The sequence below is a fragment of the Pelmatolapia mariae genome, linkage group LG23 (genome assembly GCF_036321145.2).
Source record: "Pelmatolapia mariae isolate MD_Pm_ZW linkage group LG23, Pm_UMD_F_2, whole genome shotgun sequence".
Classification (NCBI taxonomy): Eukaryota; Metazoa; Chordata; class Actinopteri; order Cichliformes; family Cichlidae; genus Pelmatolapia; species Pelmatolapia mariae.
In genome coordinates this window covers 45,277,315-45,299,668 of record NC_086246.1, presented here as the reverse complement: position 1 = coordinate 45,299,668, position 22,354 = coordinate 45,277,315, and the positions used below count along the sequence as shown (strand labels likewise).

The window sequence follows — 22,354 nt, the reverse complement described above, 5'->3', positions numbered from 1 at the left end:
CACAACTAAAGTACAATACTCACTTTTATTTTTATTTGTCCTTTATTTATCCAGGTAAAAAATCTCATTGAGATTAAAATCTCATTTCCAAGAGAGACCTGGCATCATGACAACAAAAGTCAAAATACGCATACCACATAAATATACAACGTTCAAAACAAATACAATATCCCATAACAACATGTGCAAAATATACAACAGCAGATCAAACCAAGAGTACATTAAAAACAATCACACTGAGTAAAAGAGCCACTCTCTCGTTCCTTTAAAACAGACTTAAACTCTCCCAAAGTAACCAATTCCGATAATCTCAGTTCCTTCTGCAGATCATTCCAGGAAGCAGGGGCAGCGTATTTAAAAGCCTTCTAAAGGAACTCAAGTGGAGAGCTGTGGATTTGCAAATTTTAAAGACTTTGCAAAATTTATTCATGTTGTTAGGATGTGGATTCAGGCTTTGGTAACTAGTTAAAAACCAAAACACAAAAATCACAGAAGAAGAGCAGAGTTCGATGCCAGCTGGTTTATTGAACTTGCAAGTTCAACAAATACCAAGAAGAAATCAAAAAAGCTCCCCTAGGGTGTTCGCTATAAGCACATGCAGGTCAAGAGCCAGCAAAGGCAAACAATAACGCAGACCTTTGGGGGACTTCGGGGCCCTTTTTATTGACGACACCTCCACCTTTTGTTTATCTTAATAAATAAATTGAATACATTTTCAGATTTATTCAATCCCCATCTTACACTGTATGTTATTCCCCAACTGTGTCTGAATTTTTTCCTTAACAATTTCCTATTAGTTGTGTTTATTCATGTCTTACTTTGATCAGCATGTCAATTTACATCATTTTGGTCCTGCATGATATTTGACACTTGTGTTACATCACTGTCTGGGCACTCCACCCGGAGCTTATGATCTGTTCTCATTGTGGCTATTTTGACAGGTCTGTGCTGCGGTAGATACTCAATGATGATTGTTTTACTCGCTTTATAGTAAGGGATAGTCCATCCCATTTGGCAGTTCTATGACTTTGAAACCCCTGTTGCACTGCCAGGAGTAGACTGTAAATCTCAGCCTTTGGAGTTTGTACCACTTCAGCCCGTACAGGTAAAATAATGACCAGGTGCATCTTCAAATGGTCCTGATTCTACCAAATGTAAGGCACAAACCTGTAAAAGTTACGCATTATTCTAAATTTGGGTTAAAAAAAACAAACAAACAAACATTTCAGAGTATATATGTGATTTTTTTAAACACCCCACAGATCCACTGGGTGGTGGATCTTCAGGTAATAACTATAATATCTGTGTCTGTCTTTCTAACTGCCTCACACACTTTAGGGCCAACGTCAACAGACTGGAACAGATGATTTCACTAATACTGCGCTCTGAAAAGTGTGCTTCCGTGACAGATGGGCTGTAAATGACGATTTAAACTTGAAAACATTTGTGCATCCTTGCGGGTAATCGTCTTCACCAAGAAACCGGAAACTACACCGTAACCTTCCAGATAACATGACGTACACCTTCAAAGAAACGTAACTATGCGTCAGGTTGAGGCAGACTTCGGGGACTTCAGTGCCGTGGAAGTTATCCGCATGCGTCACTCAGCTCGCCTGAATCAAGATGGCACAGTGACATATTTCGCTGTTGCTCTCTGTTCAAAGCCTAAAAGTTGGATTGTTGGTGGTGCGTGACACCTGGTGTTACCAACAATTAATATCAAAGCCATTCCCCTTACAGTTCAAACAAAAGGGGGGAAACATACTTAAACGAAAGGGTTGCATTTTCTTCTCTGAAATTACTAAAAGAAATAATCTCCAAAAGTTGATTCTGTTCATCTGGACGTAGCGTTTTCAGTGGGAGAAACGTCTCGTCATTCATCCAAGTGACTTCTTCAGTCTTAGCTGACTGCAGGTAATGACTGAAACCAGCCCACTGAAGGAACAAAGGGCTGGGAGGTCAGTTCCTTCTTCATATCTCCAAAAAGTTGATTCTGTTCATCTGGACGTAGCGTTTTGTGGGAGAAACGTTTCGTCACTCATCCAAGTGACTTCTTCAGTCTCAGCTGACTGCAGGTTTCCCCAATCTTATAAACAGTACATTTGCATAATGGATGGATGATTGAGCATGCATCAAGACGTTCCTTCATCATAATTATGCCAATTCTCAATGCAAATGTACTGTTTATAAGATTGGGGAAACCTGCAGTCAGCTGAGACTGAAGAAGTCACTTGGATGAGTGACGAAACGTTTCTCACACTGAAAACGAAAACGCTACGTCCAGATGAACAGAATCAACTTTTGGAGATTTACTTACCTGGATGATTGAGAATGCATCAAGACATAAAAGAAATAATATTTAACATCTTGTTCCTGTAGAAATTGAGAGCTTATGATTTCAGTTTTCAGAATGGAGGCTGGCTTTATATGTACCGTTAAATGTAGAACAAATCTTTTCTTTTTTTCTTTTTACAAATGAACAATATACTTTCACCTAAAAACATATATTAACAGTAAAAATTAATTTTACATAGGTTAATGTTTTTTGATAAATTTTTTGTAATTGAACCTTAGACTGGATTGTTGATGTCAATGGCTTAGAATGAGTTACTATGTAAAGATCAAAGATCACACATTCACAGAGTAAACACTGGTAAGGTAACTTCAAGGCCCAACCTTAACGTAAATTCGGGCACTGCTATTTATTCTTATTGTTTTCCTGCATTACTTTGTGTTGTGTGTTTGCACAGTTATTTCAACACGAGGAACAGTCCTAAAATCGACAAAAACATGTTTTTGTCGGTGGCGCTAGCGTCTGAAAATGTGACTTCGTGTACTCAGTTCATTTTGTAGCAACAGAAAAAAAAAATACACGATTATTACTACATGATCTTTCATGCAACAACACTGAGCTCAGCAATGTTCTCATGGAATTAGATTACCAAAAAACTTTGACAAGATTGAACATAAGGTACAAGTTGACGGTTGTTTGTAAAAAAAAAATAAAAGCTTGTGTGTAAGCTTAATCTCAGGACCTGTTTCATGCTATCTGACAGAAGCCTGTGCTATTTTTACTAAAAACCGTGATGATATCAAGCTATGGCTCCTGATTAACCGAAAGATTAGGCGTGATACGTCAAGATGACGCCGTGACGTATCCCGCCATTGTTTCACTGGCTGTACCTTGGTAGTGGTGCACTCTGAACAGGTCGCCAGTTCGAGGCAGGGTTAACGAGAGCTAAAGAGAGACAGTCAAAATATTCGCACTTCATTTACACCTATGGGCAAAAATTTAGATTCACCAGTTAACCTGACGCCCTTAAGCGCATGCCTTTGTCCTGTGGGAGGAAGCCGAAATACCTGTAGAGAGCCCACGCAAATTTAAGCAGTGTGCAATTTCTTGGTTATTCAAAACAAACAATATTTCCCATCTTACAGCGTTAGTACACTAAGGAGCGCCAAATCACAAACAATCGCCGTTATGTTGTAAAGACCCTGCATACTATAAGTAATTTTAAACATGCCCAAGTTATAAACTTTAAAATAATTCAAAATGAATCAAAAAATTTTATATGGGGTATATTGTTTCCTCATAGTTCCATACTGTGTGGAGCTACCTGCAGCACGCGCAAAACAAAGATTACCTAAGCTAAGGCCAACTAAACATAAAACAAACTGAAAACAAATAGTGTACTTAGAATGTAGAGTAAGAAAAATAAGTGGGGTTTTATTCTTTGCCAGTTTCGTCAGATTATGTCAACACAACCTGCCCGGTGAGTTTTGGTGCAGATGTTTAATCAGAGTGCCCCAGATGACTAACCTTCATATTATAACTATTTAAAAAGGCCTAATCCTCAAACAATGAAGACTAAATTGAAATTAACAAACACAGTCTGGACTAAGCCCATTTAAAACCAAATAAAAATAATTATGATAAGAAAATCTAAAACAACTGTGCTTCAAAGCAGTGAATAATCTACAAACAAACTCTATTCAGAGGTTTGAAATAAGCTATGAATTCAGGTCAGAGTTTTTCTAAAGGCAGGTGTCTGGACAGAAATCTGGAAACTGTATACCTATGAAACAGGTAAACAAGTGAAATGGTTCTGGAGCAGACTTGTGAATGAGTAGCTGACTATTCAAAGTTAATGAAAATGTAAAAACAAAACAAAACCCACATGTACTAGTTATCACAGTGTGGCCATTGATGATGGCAGGTTTAAAAAGCTAAAGCTCCAGCTCAGCAGCTTTATGGTTTATGATAATTTGTTCCAAGTTGCAAAATAAAATAAAATAAAAGGTAGTTTCCGTGCTCAAGAAACACCCACCCACTTGGCTCTTTGACCACGCCCTCGGCCATGGGCGAGGGCGTGGTCAAAGGCCCAGAGGACTGAGTTGTTTTATAGTCAGGCAGCTGGGGCACTTTTCATACATTTGTAGGAGAATTGAGTTCGTATTCACAGTATAATCTGACTTATTCTGAACAACGACACTTGCTGTGATGGCAAAGCGAACAAGGCGACCGAGGGACCAGCTGCCAAACTGTTACTATGAAGGATACATGGAGAAGAGATCATTCAATGATGAGGTAAATAAGATTTTTGCTTGGCTGTTTGTGCAGATATTTGACCGTTGTATACTCACATTTACTGTAAACATGTCCTTATTTTCCATCGAGGCTTCAACTTTCAACTTTCAAACAGTTTAGTCAGTTTTTGAGTTTAAATTTCTCATAAATGATCAAGACCTGATGAAGCAAAGTCTTTACTGTCCAAAAGAATTTGCTCTTATATATAAGAGAGAGAAAAACCTCAAATCCTTACAACTGAAAAGTGCAAAAACGTGACCACTTTTGCTTGAAATGTTGTCAAATTCGTTTTCTTATTATAAAGCAATCAATTAGTCTGAAATAGGTTTTCTGTTGTTTTTGTGTGTGTGGTAAGAACAGAGGAACATGAATGGCTGACCTGCCAACCATGTGCAGAACATGCCATGAATGTTCTTAACAACTGCCAACCGTTAAATATTTTTATTTACTTATTAATTTTAGTCAGGGTCATTTAGTGACTTCAAAAAGAGGACTTCTATTCTTTTGGGGGCAATATTTCATCATATTTGTAGTTTTGTAGTTTTTTGTCCTGCACAAGCCCGTGCTTTATATAAACTGTACTTCAATGTAATATTTTTACTTAGTCTTTACAAGGTTATGCTTAAAATGATAAAACGGCACTGCTTTGGCATGGTTACTGCTCGGTTACCCTTTAAAATAGATGTAGGTAACAGGAAGGGAAAAAAAAATCCAGGTGAAGAGTTGTTTACTGTGGTAGAGAAGCTCCTCGTCATTTTCACATTTTTTTCTGCCTGTCAGACTGGTTTGACTTCTTTACTACTTTTGTCATAATCATTTGAGAAAACCAGGAACTAACACAAGATATGAACTGGAACATTAAGCTTTAGAGATCATAAATCCTGAGGGCTGTTCTGCCAAGGCGTTACTGATAAGACTGTGCACATGAGACTGAAGGGCAAAGGTGCCCTTACGTCTGTCCCAGTGTTGGAAAAAAAAAAAAAGAGCTTCATTTGGTTCTTTGCTTTCTCTGTAGACCAAAATAAGATGAAATTATACATGAAATGGCTCTGGATTTAGTCTTTCTCAGTCTAGGCAAAACAAGTCTGAGGAGGCATTGGTGTACCCGTTGACTGAAACTGACGTCTGCGTGACTTCATACAAAATATTTGCAATGTGTATTGTTCTGTTCTGAACTTCCTACAGTGTGACAGCTACACCATAGTAAAACCTTGCATAACAGACTAAAATGTAGAGTTAACAATAAAACTGATAAAATCAGAAACAAAGAAATCAATTGAGATCAAGCTGAAATAAAAACAAAAAATGTGAAAAAAAACAAACAAGCAAAATAAAAACTAATGGAAAACGATCATAACTTTGTTCATACACATACCGGGATTTGACACACTTTAGACGCCAACACATTTATTAATTTCAGTGACGCAGCGTCATGATTCCCCTCAGGTCCAAAGGAATCCAAACAAGCATGTAGAGCAGAGTTATTACTGTCATACACCTGTATCTGTTGCAGTTTCTTGGTTTCCTTTGGGGTAAAAGTCAGTTGACTCATCAGGTCTTTCCCAGAAATGTCATCAGCCTGGTTTTTGTTGATGTTGTTGTTTTTTCCCTTGTTGTGTAACTTTCCGTTGCTTTCTTCTTTACTTGGAAGGAAATAAATGAAATGGATAAAAGAAAACGGATGATTTTATTTTAAAAATATCTATCCACATGTCTGGATTCGTCACTTTTCTTGAGCCGTTTTTCTTTTTGTGTGCAGACATCTCGGAAACTGTGGACTGCCCTTTGTGGAAACACCCTTTTTTTCTTCAATGACAAAAAGGACTGCGATGTGAGTTGACTTAATGAAATTCACGAATTTGAATTATTCTTTATAAAAAAAACAAACAAAAACCCCCAAACTTTTCTTGATTAACCCTCTTTGACTGTGTGTGTTTCATCAGTACATAGAGAAACTGGATCTCAGTGGATTTATCTCAGTAACAGATGAGACCAGACAGGACCGTAACTTGGATGCAGCCAGATTCAATCTCCGACTGAAAGGCGGAAATATCAAATTCACTGTAAGGGAATATGTGGAATACATGCAACTGGTCTGATTTCTATCAAAGGAGGATGCTCTGTTTTTGACCTTTTCCCCCCCTCCTCTGTCACTTCTTTAGGTCCCAAATGCAGAAGTTCGTGAGTTTTGGAAGGGCTATATCCAAGCTGTGGCTGAGGTCTGTGGTATAAACCTTTATCTCACTTTATAGAAAAATAACAAGCTGTTGATGTAACGCAGAGTATTTAAAATTATTATTATGTATTCCTGTAGCTGGCTGTGCCCACCTCTCTGAATCTGCTGCCAGGTCAGATCCGCATGCTGATAGAGGCAGTACAAAAGGAAAAGGAGAGAAAACAGAACAGCCCTCCATCCACTGAGACCAGCTCCCCTTCTTATGTCACCCTACAAGCAGACATGCCAGCGTCAGTATCAAAGACACTCGTGACTTTTGCACTGTTGCTGACTATTTTTATGGCGAAGAGGTGTTGCTATAACTGTAAATGCATTAACTGGTATTTAACTGAATTATCTGCATTTTCATTCTCGGAAAAAAAAAGAAAAGCCAGACATATTGGAATTTTGTTTTCTTTGGAAAGAAGTCAAGATTGACTCTAATGCCAGAAACATTCTTTGCATATGGATTCCATTAGAATTTAATTATATACCGAGCTCAGCTGCTGATGAGTGATAAATTTGTGTCATTCCTATAGCTGTTACCACAATGTCTCCCGCCTGGAGGCTGAGCTGCTTCTTGAGAGAGAAGTCAAAAGAGGAAACCTGCTGCTGAGACCTGGAAGCGATGGGAGCTCCTTCGCTGTCAGCACCAGGCAGGACTTGGACAGGTACGCACACACATCTGACACAGATTTAAACATGTGCTCACTCATTCATATATAACACAAATAATATACAAACTTAATTCCAAAAAAGTTGTGATGCTGCGTAAAATGCTAATTAAAACAGAATGGAGTGATTTGAAAATCTCATAAACCCATCATTGTATATTCACAGTAGAACTCAGACAACGTATTAGGAAAAATATTATTAACATTTCATCTTTTATATGTTCTATTATGAATGAAATATGGATTTATTTATTCTGTTTTTACGTTACGCTTTGCACAGTGTCCTAACATCACTGATTGCAATAACTATGCTGGTATTTTATTCAGGTTTAAAGTTTATTCATTTTTTTTCTTGCAGCCCTTTAGTCAAACACTACCGCGTGATCCGAAAACACGACGGCGGCTTCATCATTGATGTGGAGCCTAAAGTGAGTATTAACACTAAAGCCCAATTCTGGGTTCAGTTGTACATGTGTGCCTCAAATAAAGGAGCAACTGAGTAATTTAAGTGGAATCTTTTATTCTCTATGCAGGTCTTGCCTTTTTTATTGCTTTACGAAATCTTCTGTGTGTAGCTTACACCCACATGGCAGTGACAAACAGTGCAACACACAAACCGCTGCCCTTGATAGAACTTTTTTTTTTCATGGTTTTATTGGCGATAGAGATCAAGTGTTATAAAGTGTTATGACCTCCTGGAAAACAATAAGGTGTTTAACAGTAAAGGCTGTGGTGGGAATAAAATTGTCATGGCAGCGGATGATTGTTTTAATCTGGCTGCTGTTTTCGTGACTCAGCCCTGATGTATGTGTGTGTGTGTGTGTGTGTGTGTGTGTGTGTGTGTGTGTGTGTGTGTGTTTTATTAGTTTGTGGGTACAACGCTGGGTTTGTGCTTGAAAATTGCATACATTTCCTTCTGCGCTCTCATGACACACCTCAGTCTGTAAAGGGAATTTCAGCAGTAGTGCTCAGTGCAGTTCCTGCAAGACATTTTATTGTTGCAGGTCCATAAATGACCAAGTCAACACACACACACACACCCTTGTTAACTTTGTGTATTTGATTATTCTCTCGGTGCAGGTCACCTGTGACACTCTGCACGATGTGATCAGCTATTTGGTGACATCAACTGACGGAGTTTTGATTCCCCTCATTATTGAAGAACCATATGAAAAGAAATTATGTATGTACAGAACCTGATATAGTCCACTCTCTATTTGTTCTTCTGTAATAATTATTCCATGACTAATATAAGCTATGGACTTTTTTTAACAGCTTATATTTCTTCTGATAATGAAAATGGAGAAAAGAGTGTTCAGCAGCCCTCGCAAAAAGGTCCTCCACCAAGCCTTCCTCCCAAACCAGGTATTTTCCATTAACACAAACTCATACATGAGTCTGTTTACTCTGCTTTGTAAGCCTCTTTGTTTTGGTGCTTCGACCTCAACAGTTGGGAGATTCCTCCTAGTGATTTAGCTTTAGTTTCTTCTTTTGGCTCTGGACTTTGAAATTAAATGCTAATTACCATTAAACTTAAACTGATGTGAATGTTAGGTTTTTACAGGTAGAACATAAAGTATGTAATTTAACCTCCTAAGACCCAAACTCTTCCACGACATGCATTTTTAATTTCTCTTTGATATTTGGTCACATTGGGGCCTAATGAATGTAAAAACAAAAAATTACCAGATTTTTTTTAACCTTATTTTTGTTTTTAAGAAAAATAAGAGTCACGTATGAGGATATTTGTTTAAAGTTTTGATAGAACAGTAGCAGTATAATGTCCTCGTAAGTGGATATCAGGCCCTTGTAGAGCAAAATTGAGTATTTTGGTCTAAATAACCCAAAATGTGATGTCCACATATGTGGACGCCAGGTTCTAGGAGGTAAAAAAAAAAAAAATCTGCACAAAATATCACAGTAAGCAATCGTTTGAAATTATAATGAATTCATTCCAGACTCCTGTGACTAAAACATATTACGTTAACCTTTATTTACCTGAACGTAATATGCCGTGTTTATTGTCTGCATATTTGTGGTTTCCCAAGGTTGCTGGTTGAAATAGTACCTGGTTTTTGTTTGTTTGTTTTTTTAAATCCGGTCATTTTATTTATTTATTTTTTATTAGGTGCTCCAATAATCAAAATCATGTCTTCTATTTTCCAGTCTGTAGAAAAACACCATCTCCTGAACCAGAGGAATTGCCAGTGGAAGAGTGCTTGTATTTGAATGAGAACTGTGAGTATCACCATTGTCACATGTGCCATCAATCAGCCCATCCATCATGAGTTTTTTGTTATGTTTCACAAGTGTAAACAGGTGTGACTTCATTTTTTCCAGTTACTGTTTCTAAGCAATGTCTGTGTTCAAACAGGGAATGAGGAAGCAGAAGAGACAGAAGATTCCTCAGTCAATCCGCTGCCACGTAAGTCGCTCTCGATCTCTATCTCGCTTTCTAATTTAAGAAACTATTGGAAAATATTCACTTTGACGCTGCATGGCTAATTCCCCCCTCTTGTATGTGTCTTTGTCTTCACTACAGAACCAGAAGGGAAAACCCAGAAAATTCCACTCATGCCTCCAACTCCTGCACCTCGCAAATTGCTTCCCTCCTCTGCATCAAGCACAAAACAAGATGTGAAGGTGAAAGCCATTACAGACCCCAATAATCAGAGTAGGTTCACTTTTAGGCTTTTACCTACCTCAGTGAAATCTGAATAACTGCAATCACATTTAATATTTTTCTAAATAGTCATTTTTACTTTTTTCTCATGTTAAACGTAATAATCTGTTTATGTTTTAGTTGCTCGCGCAACAATATCTGAGCTGAAACTTCGGCTGGAAAAAAACAAGGGAAAGTGCCAGTGACCTCTTGTGATGGGAGCCCCTGAGAGCCATCTCCATCTGTGACAATATGGCAAAGCTGCTGTGTCAGACCGTCCCTGCAAGATGAACCGACACATGGGAGCAGAAATGGACCGCTGATAACCTCCCCCTGCTCCGCAGTGTAGCTCGGCTCTGTCGGCAGCACAGAAGCAGCAAAGCCTCTCAGAAGATTAACGTGCTATTGATTTTTGCTTCTCTTGGACACTCATTAGCAAATTAATCAACTGTAAAGAGCAGTGCACGTCACATTATCTATACCTTTCTCTTGTACATTTTGCACATTTGCCAATGAAAGTGGCACTTTTTCCCCCCTTGTTCTATTGAATCACATTTACCAGTGTGTTTAGATTTATTTTTGTGTTTTTGTTTTTTTAAGATTTCCATAGCTACAATGGTTATATTCTGCCTTACAGGCAGGATGTTCATATTTGAACTATAGTGTATTACTGCCCACCTTTTTAGTGATGCAGCCCTATGAAGAAAAACAGAACTGCCAGACGAACTTTTGTTTTCTGTAAATTCATGTATTGCATATAATGTTTTTTTTTTTTTTTTTTTACTGAAGTAAAACTTGCTCTATCGCATCAGGTCATGTGATCAAGCAAATTCTAGTAGGTGCCATGCAGCAACAGGATAGGTTTTATGAAGGTCTGTGCCAGGTGTATTTCTGTTTTATGTATTATTCATACAGCTAAACCTTTTTGTCCTCCTTTGTTGATTTCCGTTTTGAGACAGACATCCATGGACAAACACAGTGCTCTCACTCCTTTATTACCTCAATGACTGATACATTATAGTGGAAAAAATTAAACTATTTACAATAAACTCTGACATCTGTCAGCATGTGAAACAAAGTCAACAGAACTCTCGCTTCTTCAAAGCATCGCAGGCTACATTACTCAGAACACACGTAGAGGGAGAAATGTGGCAAAGCAACACTGTTACCATGTGTTACATACAGCATGAGGTGGATGCTTCTCAGAGGTCAGGCGGTGCACAAAAACAGACTTTAGACTAAGTTTTCAGGGTTTATCGTTTTAGTTTCTCACCTGGGTGGCTCCATAAATGGCTAATCTTTATTATACGATTTATTAGCTCGAGCTACTGCCTAGCTATTTGTTATATTTAGGACGAAAAGCAGTCCACTACTCGTAATGGGAACTCTTTGCTGCAAAAGAAATGGTGCATATACAGGAACAAGCATTAGAGTGCAGTTATGTGAGTATACAGTACAATCATTTCAAAAATCCTGAAGCCACGTGAGCGCTCTGACTTCACTACAAGGAGTTAAAATGAAGGAAGTTGCCTCTGACTTTCAGTCTGTACGACAGACTCCTCCACAGTTAACACCATCTCTGATTTTAAACTAACAAAACCTCAGCAGGAGCCAAAAGAGCCCAAAGTGTGGGTCCTGGCTATTATATGAAATACAGTAGACACTGTTAAATGCACATGCCTTGGCAACAAAACAAATTCAGCATCCTAAATATGTTAATTTCTTGTATCTAAAAGCTGCTGGCAGCAATTCAGTGACTTCAGTAACTGTGTGTAGGTGCAGGTTGTTATTTGGGTTATAGACCGTATGTTGGTTGCTGGCTGGTTAGGTAATAACCGCTAACCCAAAATTTTCTGACATAGTTTTAAATTGGAACAGAAAGCTTATTAGCGTACCCGATTTCATCTTTTTGGAAATGAGCAGGAAGGCACAGGGAGAGAGAGCAGACAGGACAGAGCGTAACCCTGAACCGGCAGCTGGCTGCACAACAGTTCGGCTGACAGAAGGATGGACAGCGGCCAGCGCTAAATCAGTGCTCTAGCAGCAGTGGTGCTAAATGGATGTGCAGAGACAGGAAACCTAGCAAGCCTACACCTACTGTATCCCCAGCATTCACAACAGCCAGAGTCATACATCTGAAGAATTCTGTCACTGAGGGAGCAGCAGACCCACCTCTTCCCACCTAATGTTTGTCTCTATGCAACACAGACACTGCATGTGGAACAGGCTAAACCGTCATACTCCAGTGATTTAACTCTTCTGCGATATGGCTTCGACCGCCGTCAGGGCAGAGGAGATGATCTGCGGCGCTGACCAAGGCTGGGTGGAGGTGGGAGGAGTCCAGTTGGCTAGGTGGATGGATGGGTCTAGTTGAGGCTGGCGTTGGAGCTGCTGGTGCCGCTGTTCTTCCTCTGGCCGCTCTGCACCACGCTAGGAACCTGCAGGCCAGTCACTACAGAGAAACTCCCGTTCCACACCTGCAGGGGGCAGCACATGACAGCCAGTTTATTAAAAAAAAAAAATCAGCAGGTGGTGCAAAGGTTTCAGACAAAAATAGGCTTGAATTTCCTCACCATGAACGCTGGGATAACTGGCTGCTGAAACTTAGTTTTAAAAGTGTGCATCAGCTGCTTAGTTTTGGCGTTGTAAAAAGACAGAATACCTGGAGGGAAACACAAAGGCAAACATACTTAATGGTTTATTTTATAAAGATTTGCTTTTTAAAATGTGTGGAAGTTAAAGTAGCCTTATTCTTGCTTCACTTTAATCCACAAATAACGCTAAACAGTCTTTTTCTTTTATTGCATTTTGTTAAAGTTACCAAATTGTGGCTGAGGCATACTAAATCTTTGAGTTCACCCACTGATCTGTTTGGATCCTACCTTCATCGTAGTTGATATAGACTCCGATGCTGTTTGGGATGGGACAGTCGAGGGTTCGAGCCTTGTTGTTGTGCTTGGCTGTGAGGCTCTGCTGCAACCAGTTGTTCAGGTGGATGCACCAGGAAGCGCTGCTTTTCCCCAACTGGTCGAATCGGCCGAGGCTCCGCAGGGCTACGCCCACGGCGAAGGCCTTGCTCTCCTTGTCGAAACGCACCTCCCAGTACTGCTGGCCAGCGTCAATCATAGTGTCAGCTGTCACGACACATAAGGCCAGCGTCAAAACAATCGCCACTGTCTTTACGCATGCTGACAGCTGTGGTTATGTAACAACTGCCTTGCTAAGAGATGGAAATCTGATTTGAAAAGTTATGTGGAAATGATTTAGGTTGAAAATATCCAAAACTGTAAAAAGTGCAGTAATTAAAAAAACAACAACAAAAAAACCTTTGGTTTAAATCTGGATCATTTCTTCTTGTGTAAAGCCTTCATTACACCAACTAACTAGTTCACCTTGGGCGGTAAGGAAGATCAGATTACTTTATTGTGTAACTTTCTAACATTGTATCTTACAATCTATAATCTGGGGCGGTTTTGTAATGCACACACAAGTTTCTGTCTGTCCTTCCTTATTTTTTTGCTGCACGTATTCTTACCCAGCACTGTGTACGACTCTGCTGTAAACCTGTCTCTGCCGGGCCGGGCGGTCGGTGCTCTCTTAGGAGACATCAGGGCTGACCTGATTACAGAAAAGACACGAGCTAGAAACATTCAATATTTCTGAGCTTTATTCATAATGAGAGTTAGCACATGAAATCAGCAGCTTACAAACCTGGCTGGGGAGTGCATTGGTGAGTTGGTTCGGTTCTTGTCTTTTCGGATGTCCTGTATTTTTCCTCCGCTGCTGTCCCACTCAACGCTCAAGTCCTCCACCTTCAGGTTCTGATGAGCTGAAGCAGCATCCAGCTTGAAAGTGAAAGCTGGAAATGGGAAAGAAGTAAGGTTTTTCTTTTAGTGTACAGAAAACTGAAAAGCCCCACATCTTTTGTCAGTCAGAGTAAAATAAGAGCAGCCAGATCCAAGTATTCTTACCATGGGTTTCTAGTGTAACCGGCTCAGAGAACTCTCCCGCCACGGCCTTGTTACACGCTCTCACTCTGAACGTCAAGTACCGGGTGTCAAAGCGCAGACCTTGGAATTAGGGAAGTTTTCTAGGTTAGCAAATCTACTCAGTTTAACTATAAATGCCAAACATCACCTCACAGTCCTCTTCCTACCCGTGAGAGTGTGCTCCATCTCTCGTATCCCCTCCACCACCATCCAGGGGTAGTCCTCTCGGATGCGAGGTGGACCCTCGTGATTTGTGCGCCGGTGTTCTAGTATGTAGTGGTCTATCTTGCTATCAGGCTCTGGTAAACTCCAAACTACAGTCACCGTATTGTCGCACACCTGGCATTCTGACACCTGGATCTCAGGAGTAGCAGGAACTGAAGACAAAGAGTTTTTACCTGTTACAGATTGTGTCCAACATCAACTTTCACTACTCTTTAAGTCTTGTTTCATTTAAAAAAGGTACTTAAATAGTCAAGAAGTGTAACAATTCAATATTAAAGCTACATTTAATACCACAAGGGGGCAGTATTTTCCCAAAAGAAGTCTGACATGACCTTGTGGCAAAATGTAAATATTTATTTGAATTTCTTTTCTTTCTTTATTTTACATGCACTTGATAAAAAAGTCGACCTTCTCTGTGCCCAACTACAGTCTTCACTCACATTCATCTGATAAACTTTCACCTTTTCCATTTACTGTATCCTGTTTAACCAGCAGTGTGTCTTAGCTCTGTGTGTCTTAGCTTTACAGCTAAAAGCAGGCGATTCAGATCAGATTGAGACCCACACTACATATGTAGGCTGTCAAACCGCAACGGTGCAATAACGAGGTTAGGAGGTCTCGCACAGCTGTGGAGTGATACTTCTCTGTGGTTTTATTGCTGTATGTAACTCCCCGTCACATCACATGTATTCATTTGACTCATTAATATAAAAAATGCTGGTAAGTGGAACATACTCCAGGAAGTTTAACACACAGCAAGCATCGACCCTTTCTTTTGTTCTGGTTGAAAAAACACAAAAATGCCTACACTGCGTTTAACAACACCTTCAGGGTGACAGCTTATACTTTATCTACCAAACGCAGCCTGACCAGAATCTCTTAAGTATTTTTTTTGAACTCTTAACTTCATTGTGTTGTGAAATTAAGTGTAATGTGTAGTGACTCATTTCGGGTTGTTTTATCTAGATTACATCGTCTTACTTTTGAAATTCACTGAGGTGAAGTTAGACTACATGTACTGTGTAGCAGTTCGAGGTGTAACAGTACAAAAACTCAAATCTTAAAACAGTTTTCACACATGAACTCAGGTGGGAACGTTTTCCCACATGCAGCACACCGGATCACGCAGCCTGCTTCCAAAACACTGTTTAGTTTAGGAAAGCCCGCTGCCTGAACAGACGCACATCCTGCCTAGCTGCTGTAAACTCTCCTCATATTTTATGTGCTCTACTATATGACCTAGTGAAAAACTACCTGGACTTTGTACTAGGGAGCAGGCAGGTTACAGATTGTTTACCTTCTGATGCAATTGAGACAGTTGTGCCCTCACATGCAACTCTGCTGATCAGAGAAACAACTGAAACCCATTAAATTGGTTGGCACTCGACAAGAGCCGACAATGACATGACTAGATGGAGATTTTATACAAAAAAAAAAGAGTAATTTTTCAGACAAAAATTGTAAAGTAATTGTATAAAATAAAATAATTATAAAAATAATTATAGTAAAATACTACAGATGTAATTTATAATTTATCATAAAGTAATTAGTAACTACAGCTGTGAAAGAGAACCTCATTTTCAGCTCCATATTTAAATTCTCAGACTAGCTTAGCATGATTCAGAGTTCAAAATAATCCTTACTTATCTTATTCTCAGCTGTACTACAGCCCCTAGTTTTAGGGGGCTGCAGTACTAAAACTAAATAAATTAAACATTCCTGAAGACTGATGCTACACAACATTTACACAGCAGGAACCTATCTTCCAGAGATTAACTATTTCCAAAAGCATGACAAGAAAAGGTACATTTTCAGTTTAGATTTAACGACTGTCACAGGCAATGCTCATCTGATTGCAAAAACAGCAGAGGCAAACATCCCCCTTTTCAGAAAGCATCAATCAGAGGGATGATCAGGAGTGGCAGACCATCTACCACATATGCAGGTGCAAGACCATTTAAGGCTTTAAACACAAACAGTTCTCCTTTATATTGGATTCTGTAGTGCACAGGGAGCCAGTGCATGGCTGCTAACACGAGACTAATGTGATCTCGCTTTTTTTTGTCCCAGTCAGTGAACTAACTCTAAATAATCAACAAGTAATTGACCAACTCGTGTATGCAGTGCATTACAAGAGTCGAGTATAGATGTAACAAAGTGTGCATGTGTAACTTTCTTATCATTGGTTATCCCTTTTAAACAGAAGCTTTAAACAATCAACCTGGTGTGTAAAATTAAATAGAAGTAGAGTCAGAGTGCTGCTTTAATGTTGTGCAAGTCAGCAACTCCTTTGTTTCAGACCTGGGAGAAATTTGAGTCCTTGCAACATCTCCCTCTCCTGGCTGAAATCCACCATCAAGTGACTCATGTTGTCACTGGCTTTAGCCTTCAGGGAGAGGCGAAAGGCTGGAGCCATTGTGACGCTGCGGAGAAAGAGACACACAAAAAACACACAAAGACGTGGGGTGGAAACAAGTGCGGGTCTATTATTGAACTGAACCAGAGGGCGACAAAGAAGAAACAGGTGATTCTAGTACTGCTCACTAAGAAAAGACCACTAACTACATTTCTGACATACTAATGCTGAACTCATCACCCTAATTCAAAAAGCGGAGCTAGAGAGGGAGCAGCATTCATCCAGGGAGGGGCTGACACAGGATGGCACAGACTCGAGATGAGAGTGGGGAAACACAGAGACAAAAGAGTGGAAAGCTTCCATCGTGCTTACTGTCTATGAAATGGGTGCGGTGGCTACAGGTTTGAATGCATGCACGCTACATTCATTAGATGGCTCACTGGTTACAGGAGGCTATGACAAAAGGAAAGCAATGGATTGCTGAGTACTATACCTATCCTTAATGTCTTTGGCCGCCTGGAGAGGAGAAGCACAGAGAGGGAAAGGAAAAAAAGAGGAGAGACACGGAGCGAAGAGAGAACTGAGTTGGAGCCCATCATGTTGTCAATTAACACAAAAAGCTGCCGGTGGCTGTGTTAAAATCACTGCTAGTATGACAGCACAAGGAGGACAGATTAAATCGTATGTGGACACTGAAATTCAAATCATTGCGGGGGGGGGGGGGGCGCAGCAGCATGACTGTCAGTTACCTGAGTAAAACCGTCCGTCTCAGAGGAGCAGAGCGTCTGATTGGCCATCTCCAGAAGCTCCTCTGAACTCTCCAGGGCTTTGGAGCAGGCGCTCAGCTGACTCTGAGAAAAGACCAACTTACAGTCAAATGGAGCGCATCTGCAAACTCCCACAGGTTATTCGTCTGTATAATAAGTCGATTGTGTTGCCAGCAGAAGCCATGGAGCTAGCTGCATCATTTGAGAGTCATCGCTCAGTCCTGAGGCTACAGAGGTTTTTGAATTATTGGTATTTTGACCTGAGATGAATGAAAACAAATATCAGCCTTCATTCATGCAGCTAGTTTGGAATAAATGTTGCAAAGAAAGAGAGTAAAAAAGCAAAAAATGCAAACTTGAGATGAGTCATTTTCACCTCCTCTCTGCAGCATTTCAGCAGGTACCTCCGGCTCCACAGCTGCAAGTTCCTGGCCTTACCTTGTTTATTGTTACACAATATGAACAAAAGTATCGGACCACGCCTCGTAATCTTTGAATTCAGGTGTATGAAAATCAAGCATGCAGTCTGCCTTTACAGACTGCATGGCTCACTGAATTCGATGGTGCTGTAATAGGATGCCTCTGTTGAAATCTCTTGTAAGAGGCTTGTTGCAACATGGAAGTGTTTAGGAACCATGCTAACTCAGCCATGAAGCGGCAGACAACATAAAGTTACAGAGCGGGGTCGCCGAGTGCATAAAACTCGCCGACGCTCTGCTGACTCAGTAACTGCAGAGTTCCAAACTTAACACCAGCACAAAAACTGTGTGCCGGGAGCTTCACTGCATGGGTTTCCATGGTCGAACAGCTCCTGCAGGTGTAATGTGGAGATGGCTCAGTAGTTTTGAGGCATATAGCGTATATTTCTCTTCTCTCTATGGTCTTCTTTCTCACTTCATTTTTTAAAGCACTTTAACAAGCTAAAGCAACGTAAAGACAAAAAAAGTAAAAAACAGTGTTGCTATGGTGGAAATCACTGAAATCTGATTGGAGCAGAAGTCACCTGATTCTGTACACACCACTTAAAAACAATCACATACAGACACTTTCAGTCTCCTTGCATCTTTGGGGCAATTTTGGCGGAACCATTTGGGGAGCCTGTTTGCCGCTCGTGTTCAGGAGGTTCATGGTTCGAGGAATAAATGACAGTTTGGACCTTTTTTTTGCAAACAAAGGGGAACAACAGCACCGTGCAGATGGTAGTAGTTTAAAGGAAGTTGCAAGTAGATGCCTCACATCATTCACAATATTATTTGTCTTGCTCCATAGTCCCCTATAAATCTTTCTAAGCTTGGCAATGCAATTCCCAACATACTACTAGCTATTGTTACTGTCTTCCTAATGCCTCAGAGGCATTTCCAAACCAACAAATGACACATTAAGTCAACACACTTTCAACAGAAGTACAACCGAACATGTGAAGCATTTTATAATTCAGCTTGAAGGATAAAAGCTTCTCACCAATATTATAAATTACAGTGGCATTAAAAAACATAAAAAAAACCCTTAAGACAAACACGACGATGCTCCACTTAAACCTGTTATCTGTAATTTTGTGGTTTGTATTCTGTACAGTTACAGTATTTTTTAACAGATCGTGTTAAAGTACGTTGCATTCTGCTTGCTGTTCACTTAGAAAAGTTTAGATTTTAGTCTGACTTAAAGGTCAGGAGGCTCCGGTTTTATCCTGTGAACCGCCTTACTCAATCAGTGATCAAGAGATGAGTATGGGATGTACAACAACAAAGAATGAAACAACGTCCCCACAAGCACTGATGCAACACCAGCTTTCGTATGCAGACATGTAATAAGTCTAAGGCTACGTTCACACTGCAGGCGAAAGCGCATCAAATCCGACTTTTTTGACCCTATGCGACCCATATCCGATCATGGTATGACAGTGTGAACGGCACAAATCCGATATTTTCAAATCCGATCTGGGTCACTTTCGTATGTGGTACTGAATCCGATACATATCTGATGTTTTAGAAAGCGACTGCTGTTTGAATGGTCATGTCACATTAAATCCATCTTTTACGTCACTGACACAAGACAGATGCCAGTTATCAGCGCCGGAGAAGACAACGTGAACGCTTCATGGCCATCCAGTGAAACTGTTGGGAAGACAACGTTGGAGAAACGTGAACATTTTATTTGTACTGTATAATCTGCAGATTCTGACAGAAATCTGCAACTATCCTTTGAAGCACTGCTCCTCTCTAAAACAGTCCGAAACAAGTCTTTATATTAATGTCCATCAGTCAAACAATACTGTTTGGTCTGGGTCTAAACAGAGCGCGTGGTGTGTGACGTCTTCTTTTGCGCATGCGGGCCACTTTGAGGGTTCACACTAGAGCGCGTTTGCTGTCGCATTTCATTTGTAGTGTGAACAACCAGACAAAAAAAATCGGATTTGATCAAAAAATCGGAATTGAGCATTAAGACCTGGAGTGTGAACGTAGCCTAAGACATGTAATGATGCCCCCCCCCCCCGATTAAAAGGATCTAGACTTTTCAAATGGACTGAGAAACAATAACAGCTACCTGCAGCTCATAGGTACGGCTTGCTCGCTCCTGTTTGATACGGGTCAGCATGTTTTCTTTCATTTCATCCAGAACAGCATGGAGGGAGCTGAATTCAGACTCCAGGTCCTCCTGCACCCGGTTGGAGTTCGCCTGGTGTTGCAACAGAAAAAAACAGTTCAGGGTATCATTTGAGATCAAATTTAACTTGAGCCCTTCGCGTTACTGTACCTCCAAGTTGTCCAGACTCTGCTTGAGAGTGCAGATGAAGTTGGAAATCTCCTCATTCTTCATGGCCAGTGTGTGGGTGATCTTCTGCAGAGATTCCTGACGAAAAGGACACAAATTTTCCTTCAGTGAATTCAGTTTCTTCTTAATATTTCTGCTTTAAACTCGCACACAAGCTGACCCTTCCAGGCAGGCTCAGGATCCCTGTATTAGCGCACAGGAGAGCCTCCTTTGTGGATAAGATGTGTTAATCAGCCCTTGTCTGATGAGTGGACACATAAAGCTTTAGGCTTTGAGCTCCCTTTTAAACAGATGGGATCAGAGAGGGACCTACCCTCGGTGCACAGGGAGGGCGGAAGGATGCGCATTTATAATTTAATAATGCAGCTCCGCAATCGTTACGCAGGCGACTTCAAAGACCGGACACACAATATTACACAGAAAAACCCACACTTTTGATATGCTGCCACTCCTGCTGCACTGCTCCGACGCCACAGTGAAAAAGCCCATTCATACAGAAGAACTGTGCAATGTTTGTTGATGGAAGAGGAGCTACGCCAAGGCCCCCTTCCCCACGTCCCCGACTGCTACACCGATACTTATCGATAAGAAAGTGGTCGATAGCGAGCACAGAAACGACCCCACATCCACCCGAACAAACACCGAGTACAAAAACAAGACGACTGAGAAATTCAAGCCCGTGCTGCATCCACAAACTCCCTCATATCGCCGCGTCTCCCCCTCCTTCCTTTGTACACTACGCCCTGAAACGGTTTCCCCCATCAGAGACACCTGTTCCCCCGGCTCCGGCTCACCTTCTGGTCTCCCATCTTGCAGTCAGGTGCACCGGCGCGGTCGCAGCTCCACACACCGCCTGTATGTCTCCTCCGTCCCCCGGGGTTTGGTGTATTAGCACGGCGGAGCTGGTACTGATGCTGCCGGAGAGCAACGCATCTTCGGACGGACACCAACCACCAACGCCTTTGGGCCGTAGTAAGCGGGGCGCATGCGGCACGGGAGGATTCTGGGTAGTGATGTTCTGGTGGCGCGGGTGAGAGATGCTGCTTTCAGGTGCTGTCAGAGAAAGGACAACGCGATAGATAGATAGATAGATAGATAGATAGATAGATAGATAGATAGATAGATAGATAGATAGATAGATAGATAGATAGATAGATAGATAGATAGGCTATTTAATTAATAGCCTATATAACACAATACAGAGCCATTTGGGGTCCCAATAAAAAAATCTTCTTGGATATGGTTTTAGGTTTTCCTGTTATTTATAAAATCTCTGTATCTACTTTAGCTACTAAAAAGACAAAACTCTGTGTCTGCTTCCTTCTTTCCTTTTTCTTTGTAGAGGACACAAATGAATGTCTTCTAAATAATGCAGGAGAAGGCTCCACCTGAAATCTACATCTATATTATCAGATAAGTCGCCACAGCAGTATGAGTGCTGGAGTCTATATCTCCCTAAATACTGATTTATTTATTCAGCATCTCTAATCTGAGATGTAAAACTGAGCGCATGGTTGGTAATAGTATGGTGAACCATATTATGAATTTGGATGATCTTGTGGTCTCTAGCCGTGGTAGTGCTGGTCTCTATTAGCTTCTTCACATATGTTGTGGATTTAAAAAAAAAAATCATATACAGTGTCTGTAAGAGCGATGTTATTATTTATAGAACCAAGGAAGACAAACATTTAAGATTTTATAGAATTCATATTGTCATACAATAACGTTACTGTGTATGTAATAGGGTCGGATATCTTGGACAGAGCAAAAAACAAAAACAAAAAACAACAATAACAAAAACAAAAACACGTGATGATGATATTTGTAGGCAACGTGCGATAATGTATATACCAGCATATTTAATGCATGCACAGACGGAGGGAGGGTCTTCATTTAGATCACTATGTAGAGCAAGGTGCTTTTCTTTCCTTTAGTTTGTGCATACTGTACAGCTCTAGCACATATGTGTACAGGAAAATGAGTTTACCGAAACTAAATGTAGCTTTTAATGACGTCATGAGGGTGACGATGGCTCAGTGCGTGTAAGATGTTTGTAACTACTGGAGCCAGCATATTTAAAACTTTATTGGGTATAAGTATATTTGT

General features: G+C 40.5%; 2 protein-coding genes across 2 annotated transcripts; one reads left to right on the top strand and one right to left on the bottom strand.

Moving 5' to 3' along the window:
* Positions 1 to 4,501: 4,501 nt before the first annotated feature.
* LOC134621276 (signal-transducing adaptor protein 2-like) lies at positions 4,502 to 10,345 on the top strand. The gene is made up of 12 exons (XM_063467702.1): positions 4,502 to 4,588; positions 6,348 to 6,419; positions 6,532 to 6,651; positions 6,751 to 6,807; positions 6,903 to 7,054; positions 7,343 to 7,474; positions 7,836 to 7,905; positions 8,558 to 8,660; positions 8,753 to 8,842; positions 9,852 to 9,902; positions 10,020 to 10,151; positions 10,281 to 10,345. Exons 1-12 carry the CDS (start codon positions 4,502 to 4,504, stop codon positions 10,343 to 10,345), a joined length of 1,131 nt encoding a protein of 376 aa, XP_063323772.1.
* A 779-nt stretch (positions 10,346 to 11,124) lies between these two features.
* Positions 11,125 to 21,226, bottom strand: fsd1 (fibronectin type III and SPRY domain containing 1). The gene is made up of 13 exons (XM_063467236.1): positions 21,043 to 21,226; positions 20,231 to 20,326; positions 20,021 to 20,152; positions 17,459 to 17,560; positions 17,203 to 17,225; positions 16,655 to 16,776; positions 14,296 to 14,505; positions 14,111 to 14,209; positions 13,851 to 13,998; positions 13,675 to 13,757; positions 13,022 to 13,273; positions 12,713 to 12,801; positions 11,125 to 12,616 (listed from the first exon to the last, which is right to left on the bottom strand). The coding sequence occupies exons 1-13, from the start codon at positions 21,055 to 21,057 to the stop codon at positions 12,506 to 12,508; spliced, it is 1,482 nt and encodes a 493-aa protein (XP_063323306.1). The 5' UTR covers positions 21,058 to 21,226; the 3' UTR covers positions 11,125 to 12,505.
* Positions 21,227 to 22,354: the final 1,128 nt, after the last annotated feature.

Excerpts from the sequence above, each read along its gene's own strand:
- LOC134621276 (XM_063467702.1), top strand. The coding sequence starts at position 4,502 with ATGGCAAAGCGAACAAGGCGACCGAGGGACCAGCTGCCAAACTGTTAC. Across the intron at positions 6,652-6,750 it reads GCGGAAATATCAAATTCACT|GTCCCAAATGCAGAAGTTCG; the intron begins GTAAGGGAATAT and ends TCACTTCTTTAG. Across the intron at positions 7,475-7,835 it reads ACCAGGCAGGACTTGGACAG|CCCTTTAGTCAAACACTACC; the intron begins GTACGCACACAC and ends TTTTTCTTGCAG.
- fsd1 (XM_063467236.1), bottom strand. Across the intron at positions 17,226-17,458 it reads AGACGGACGGTTTTACTCAG|GCGGCCAAAGACATTAAGGA; the intron begins GTAACTGACAGT and ends TCTCCTCTCCAG. Across the intron at positions 12,617-12,712 it reads CAGTTATCCCAGCGTTCATG|GTGTGGAACGGGAGTTTCTC; the intron begins GTGAGGAAATTC and ends TGCCCCCTGCAG.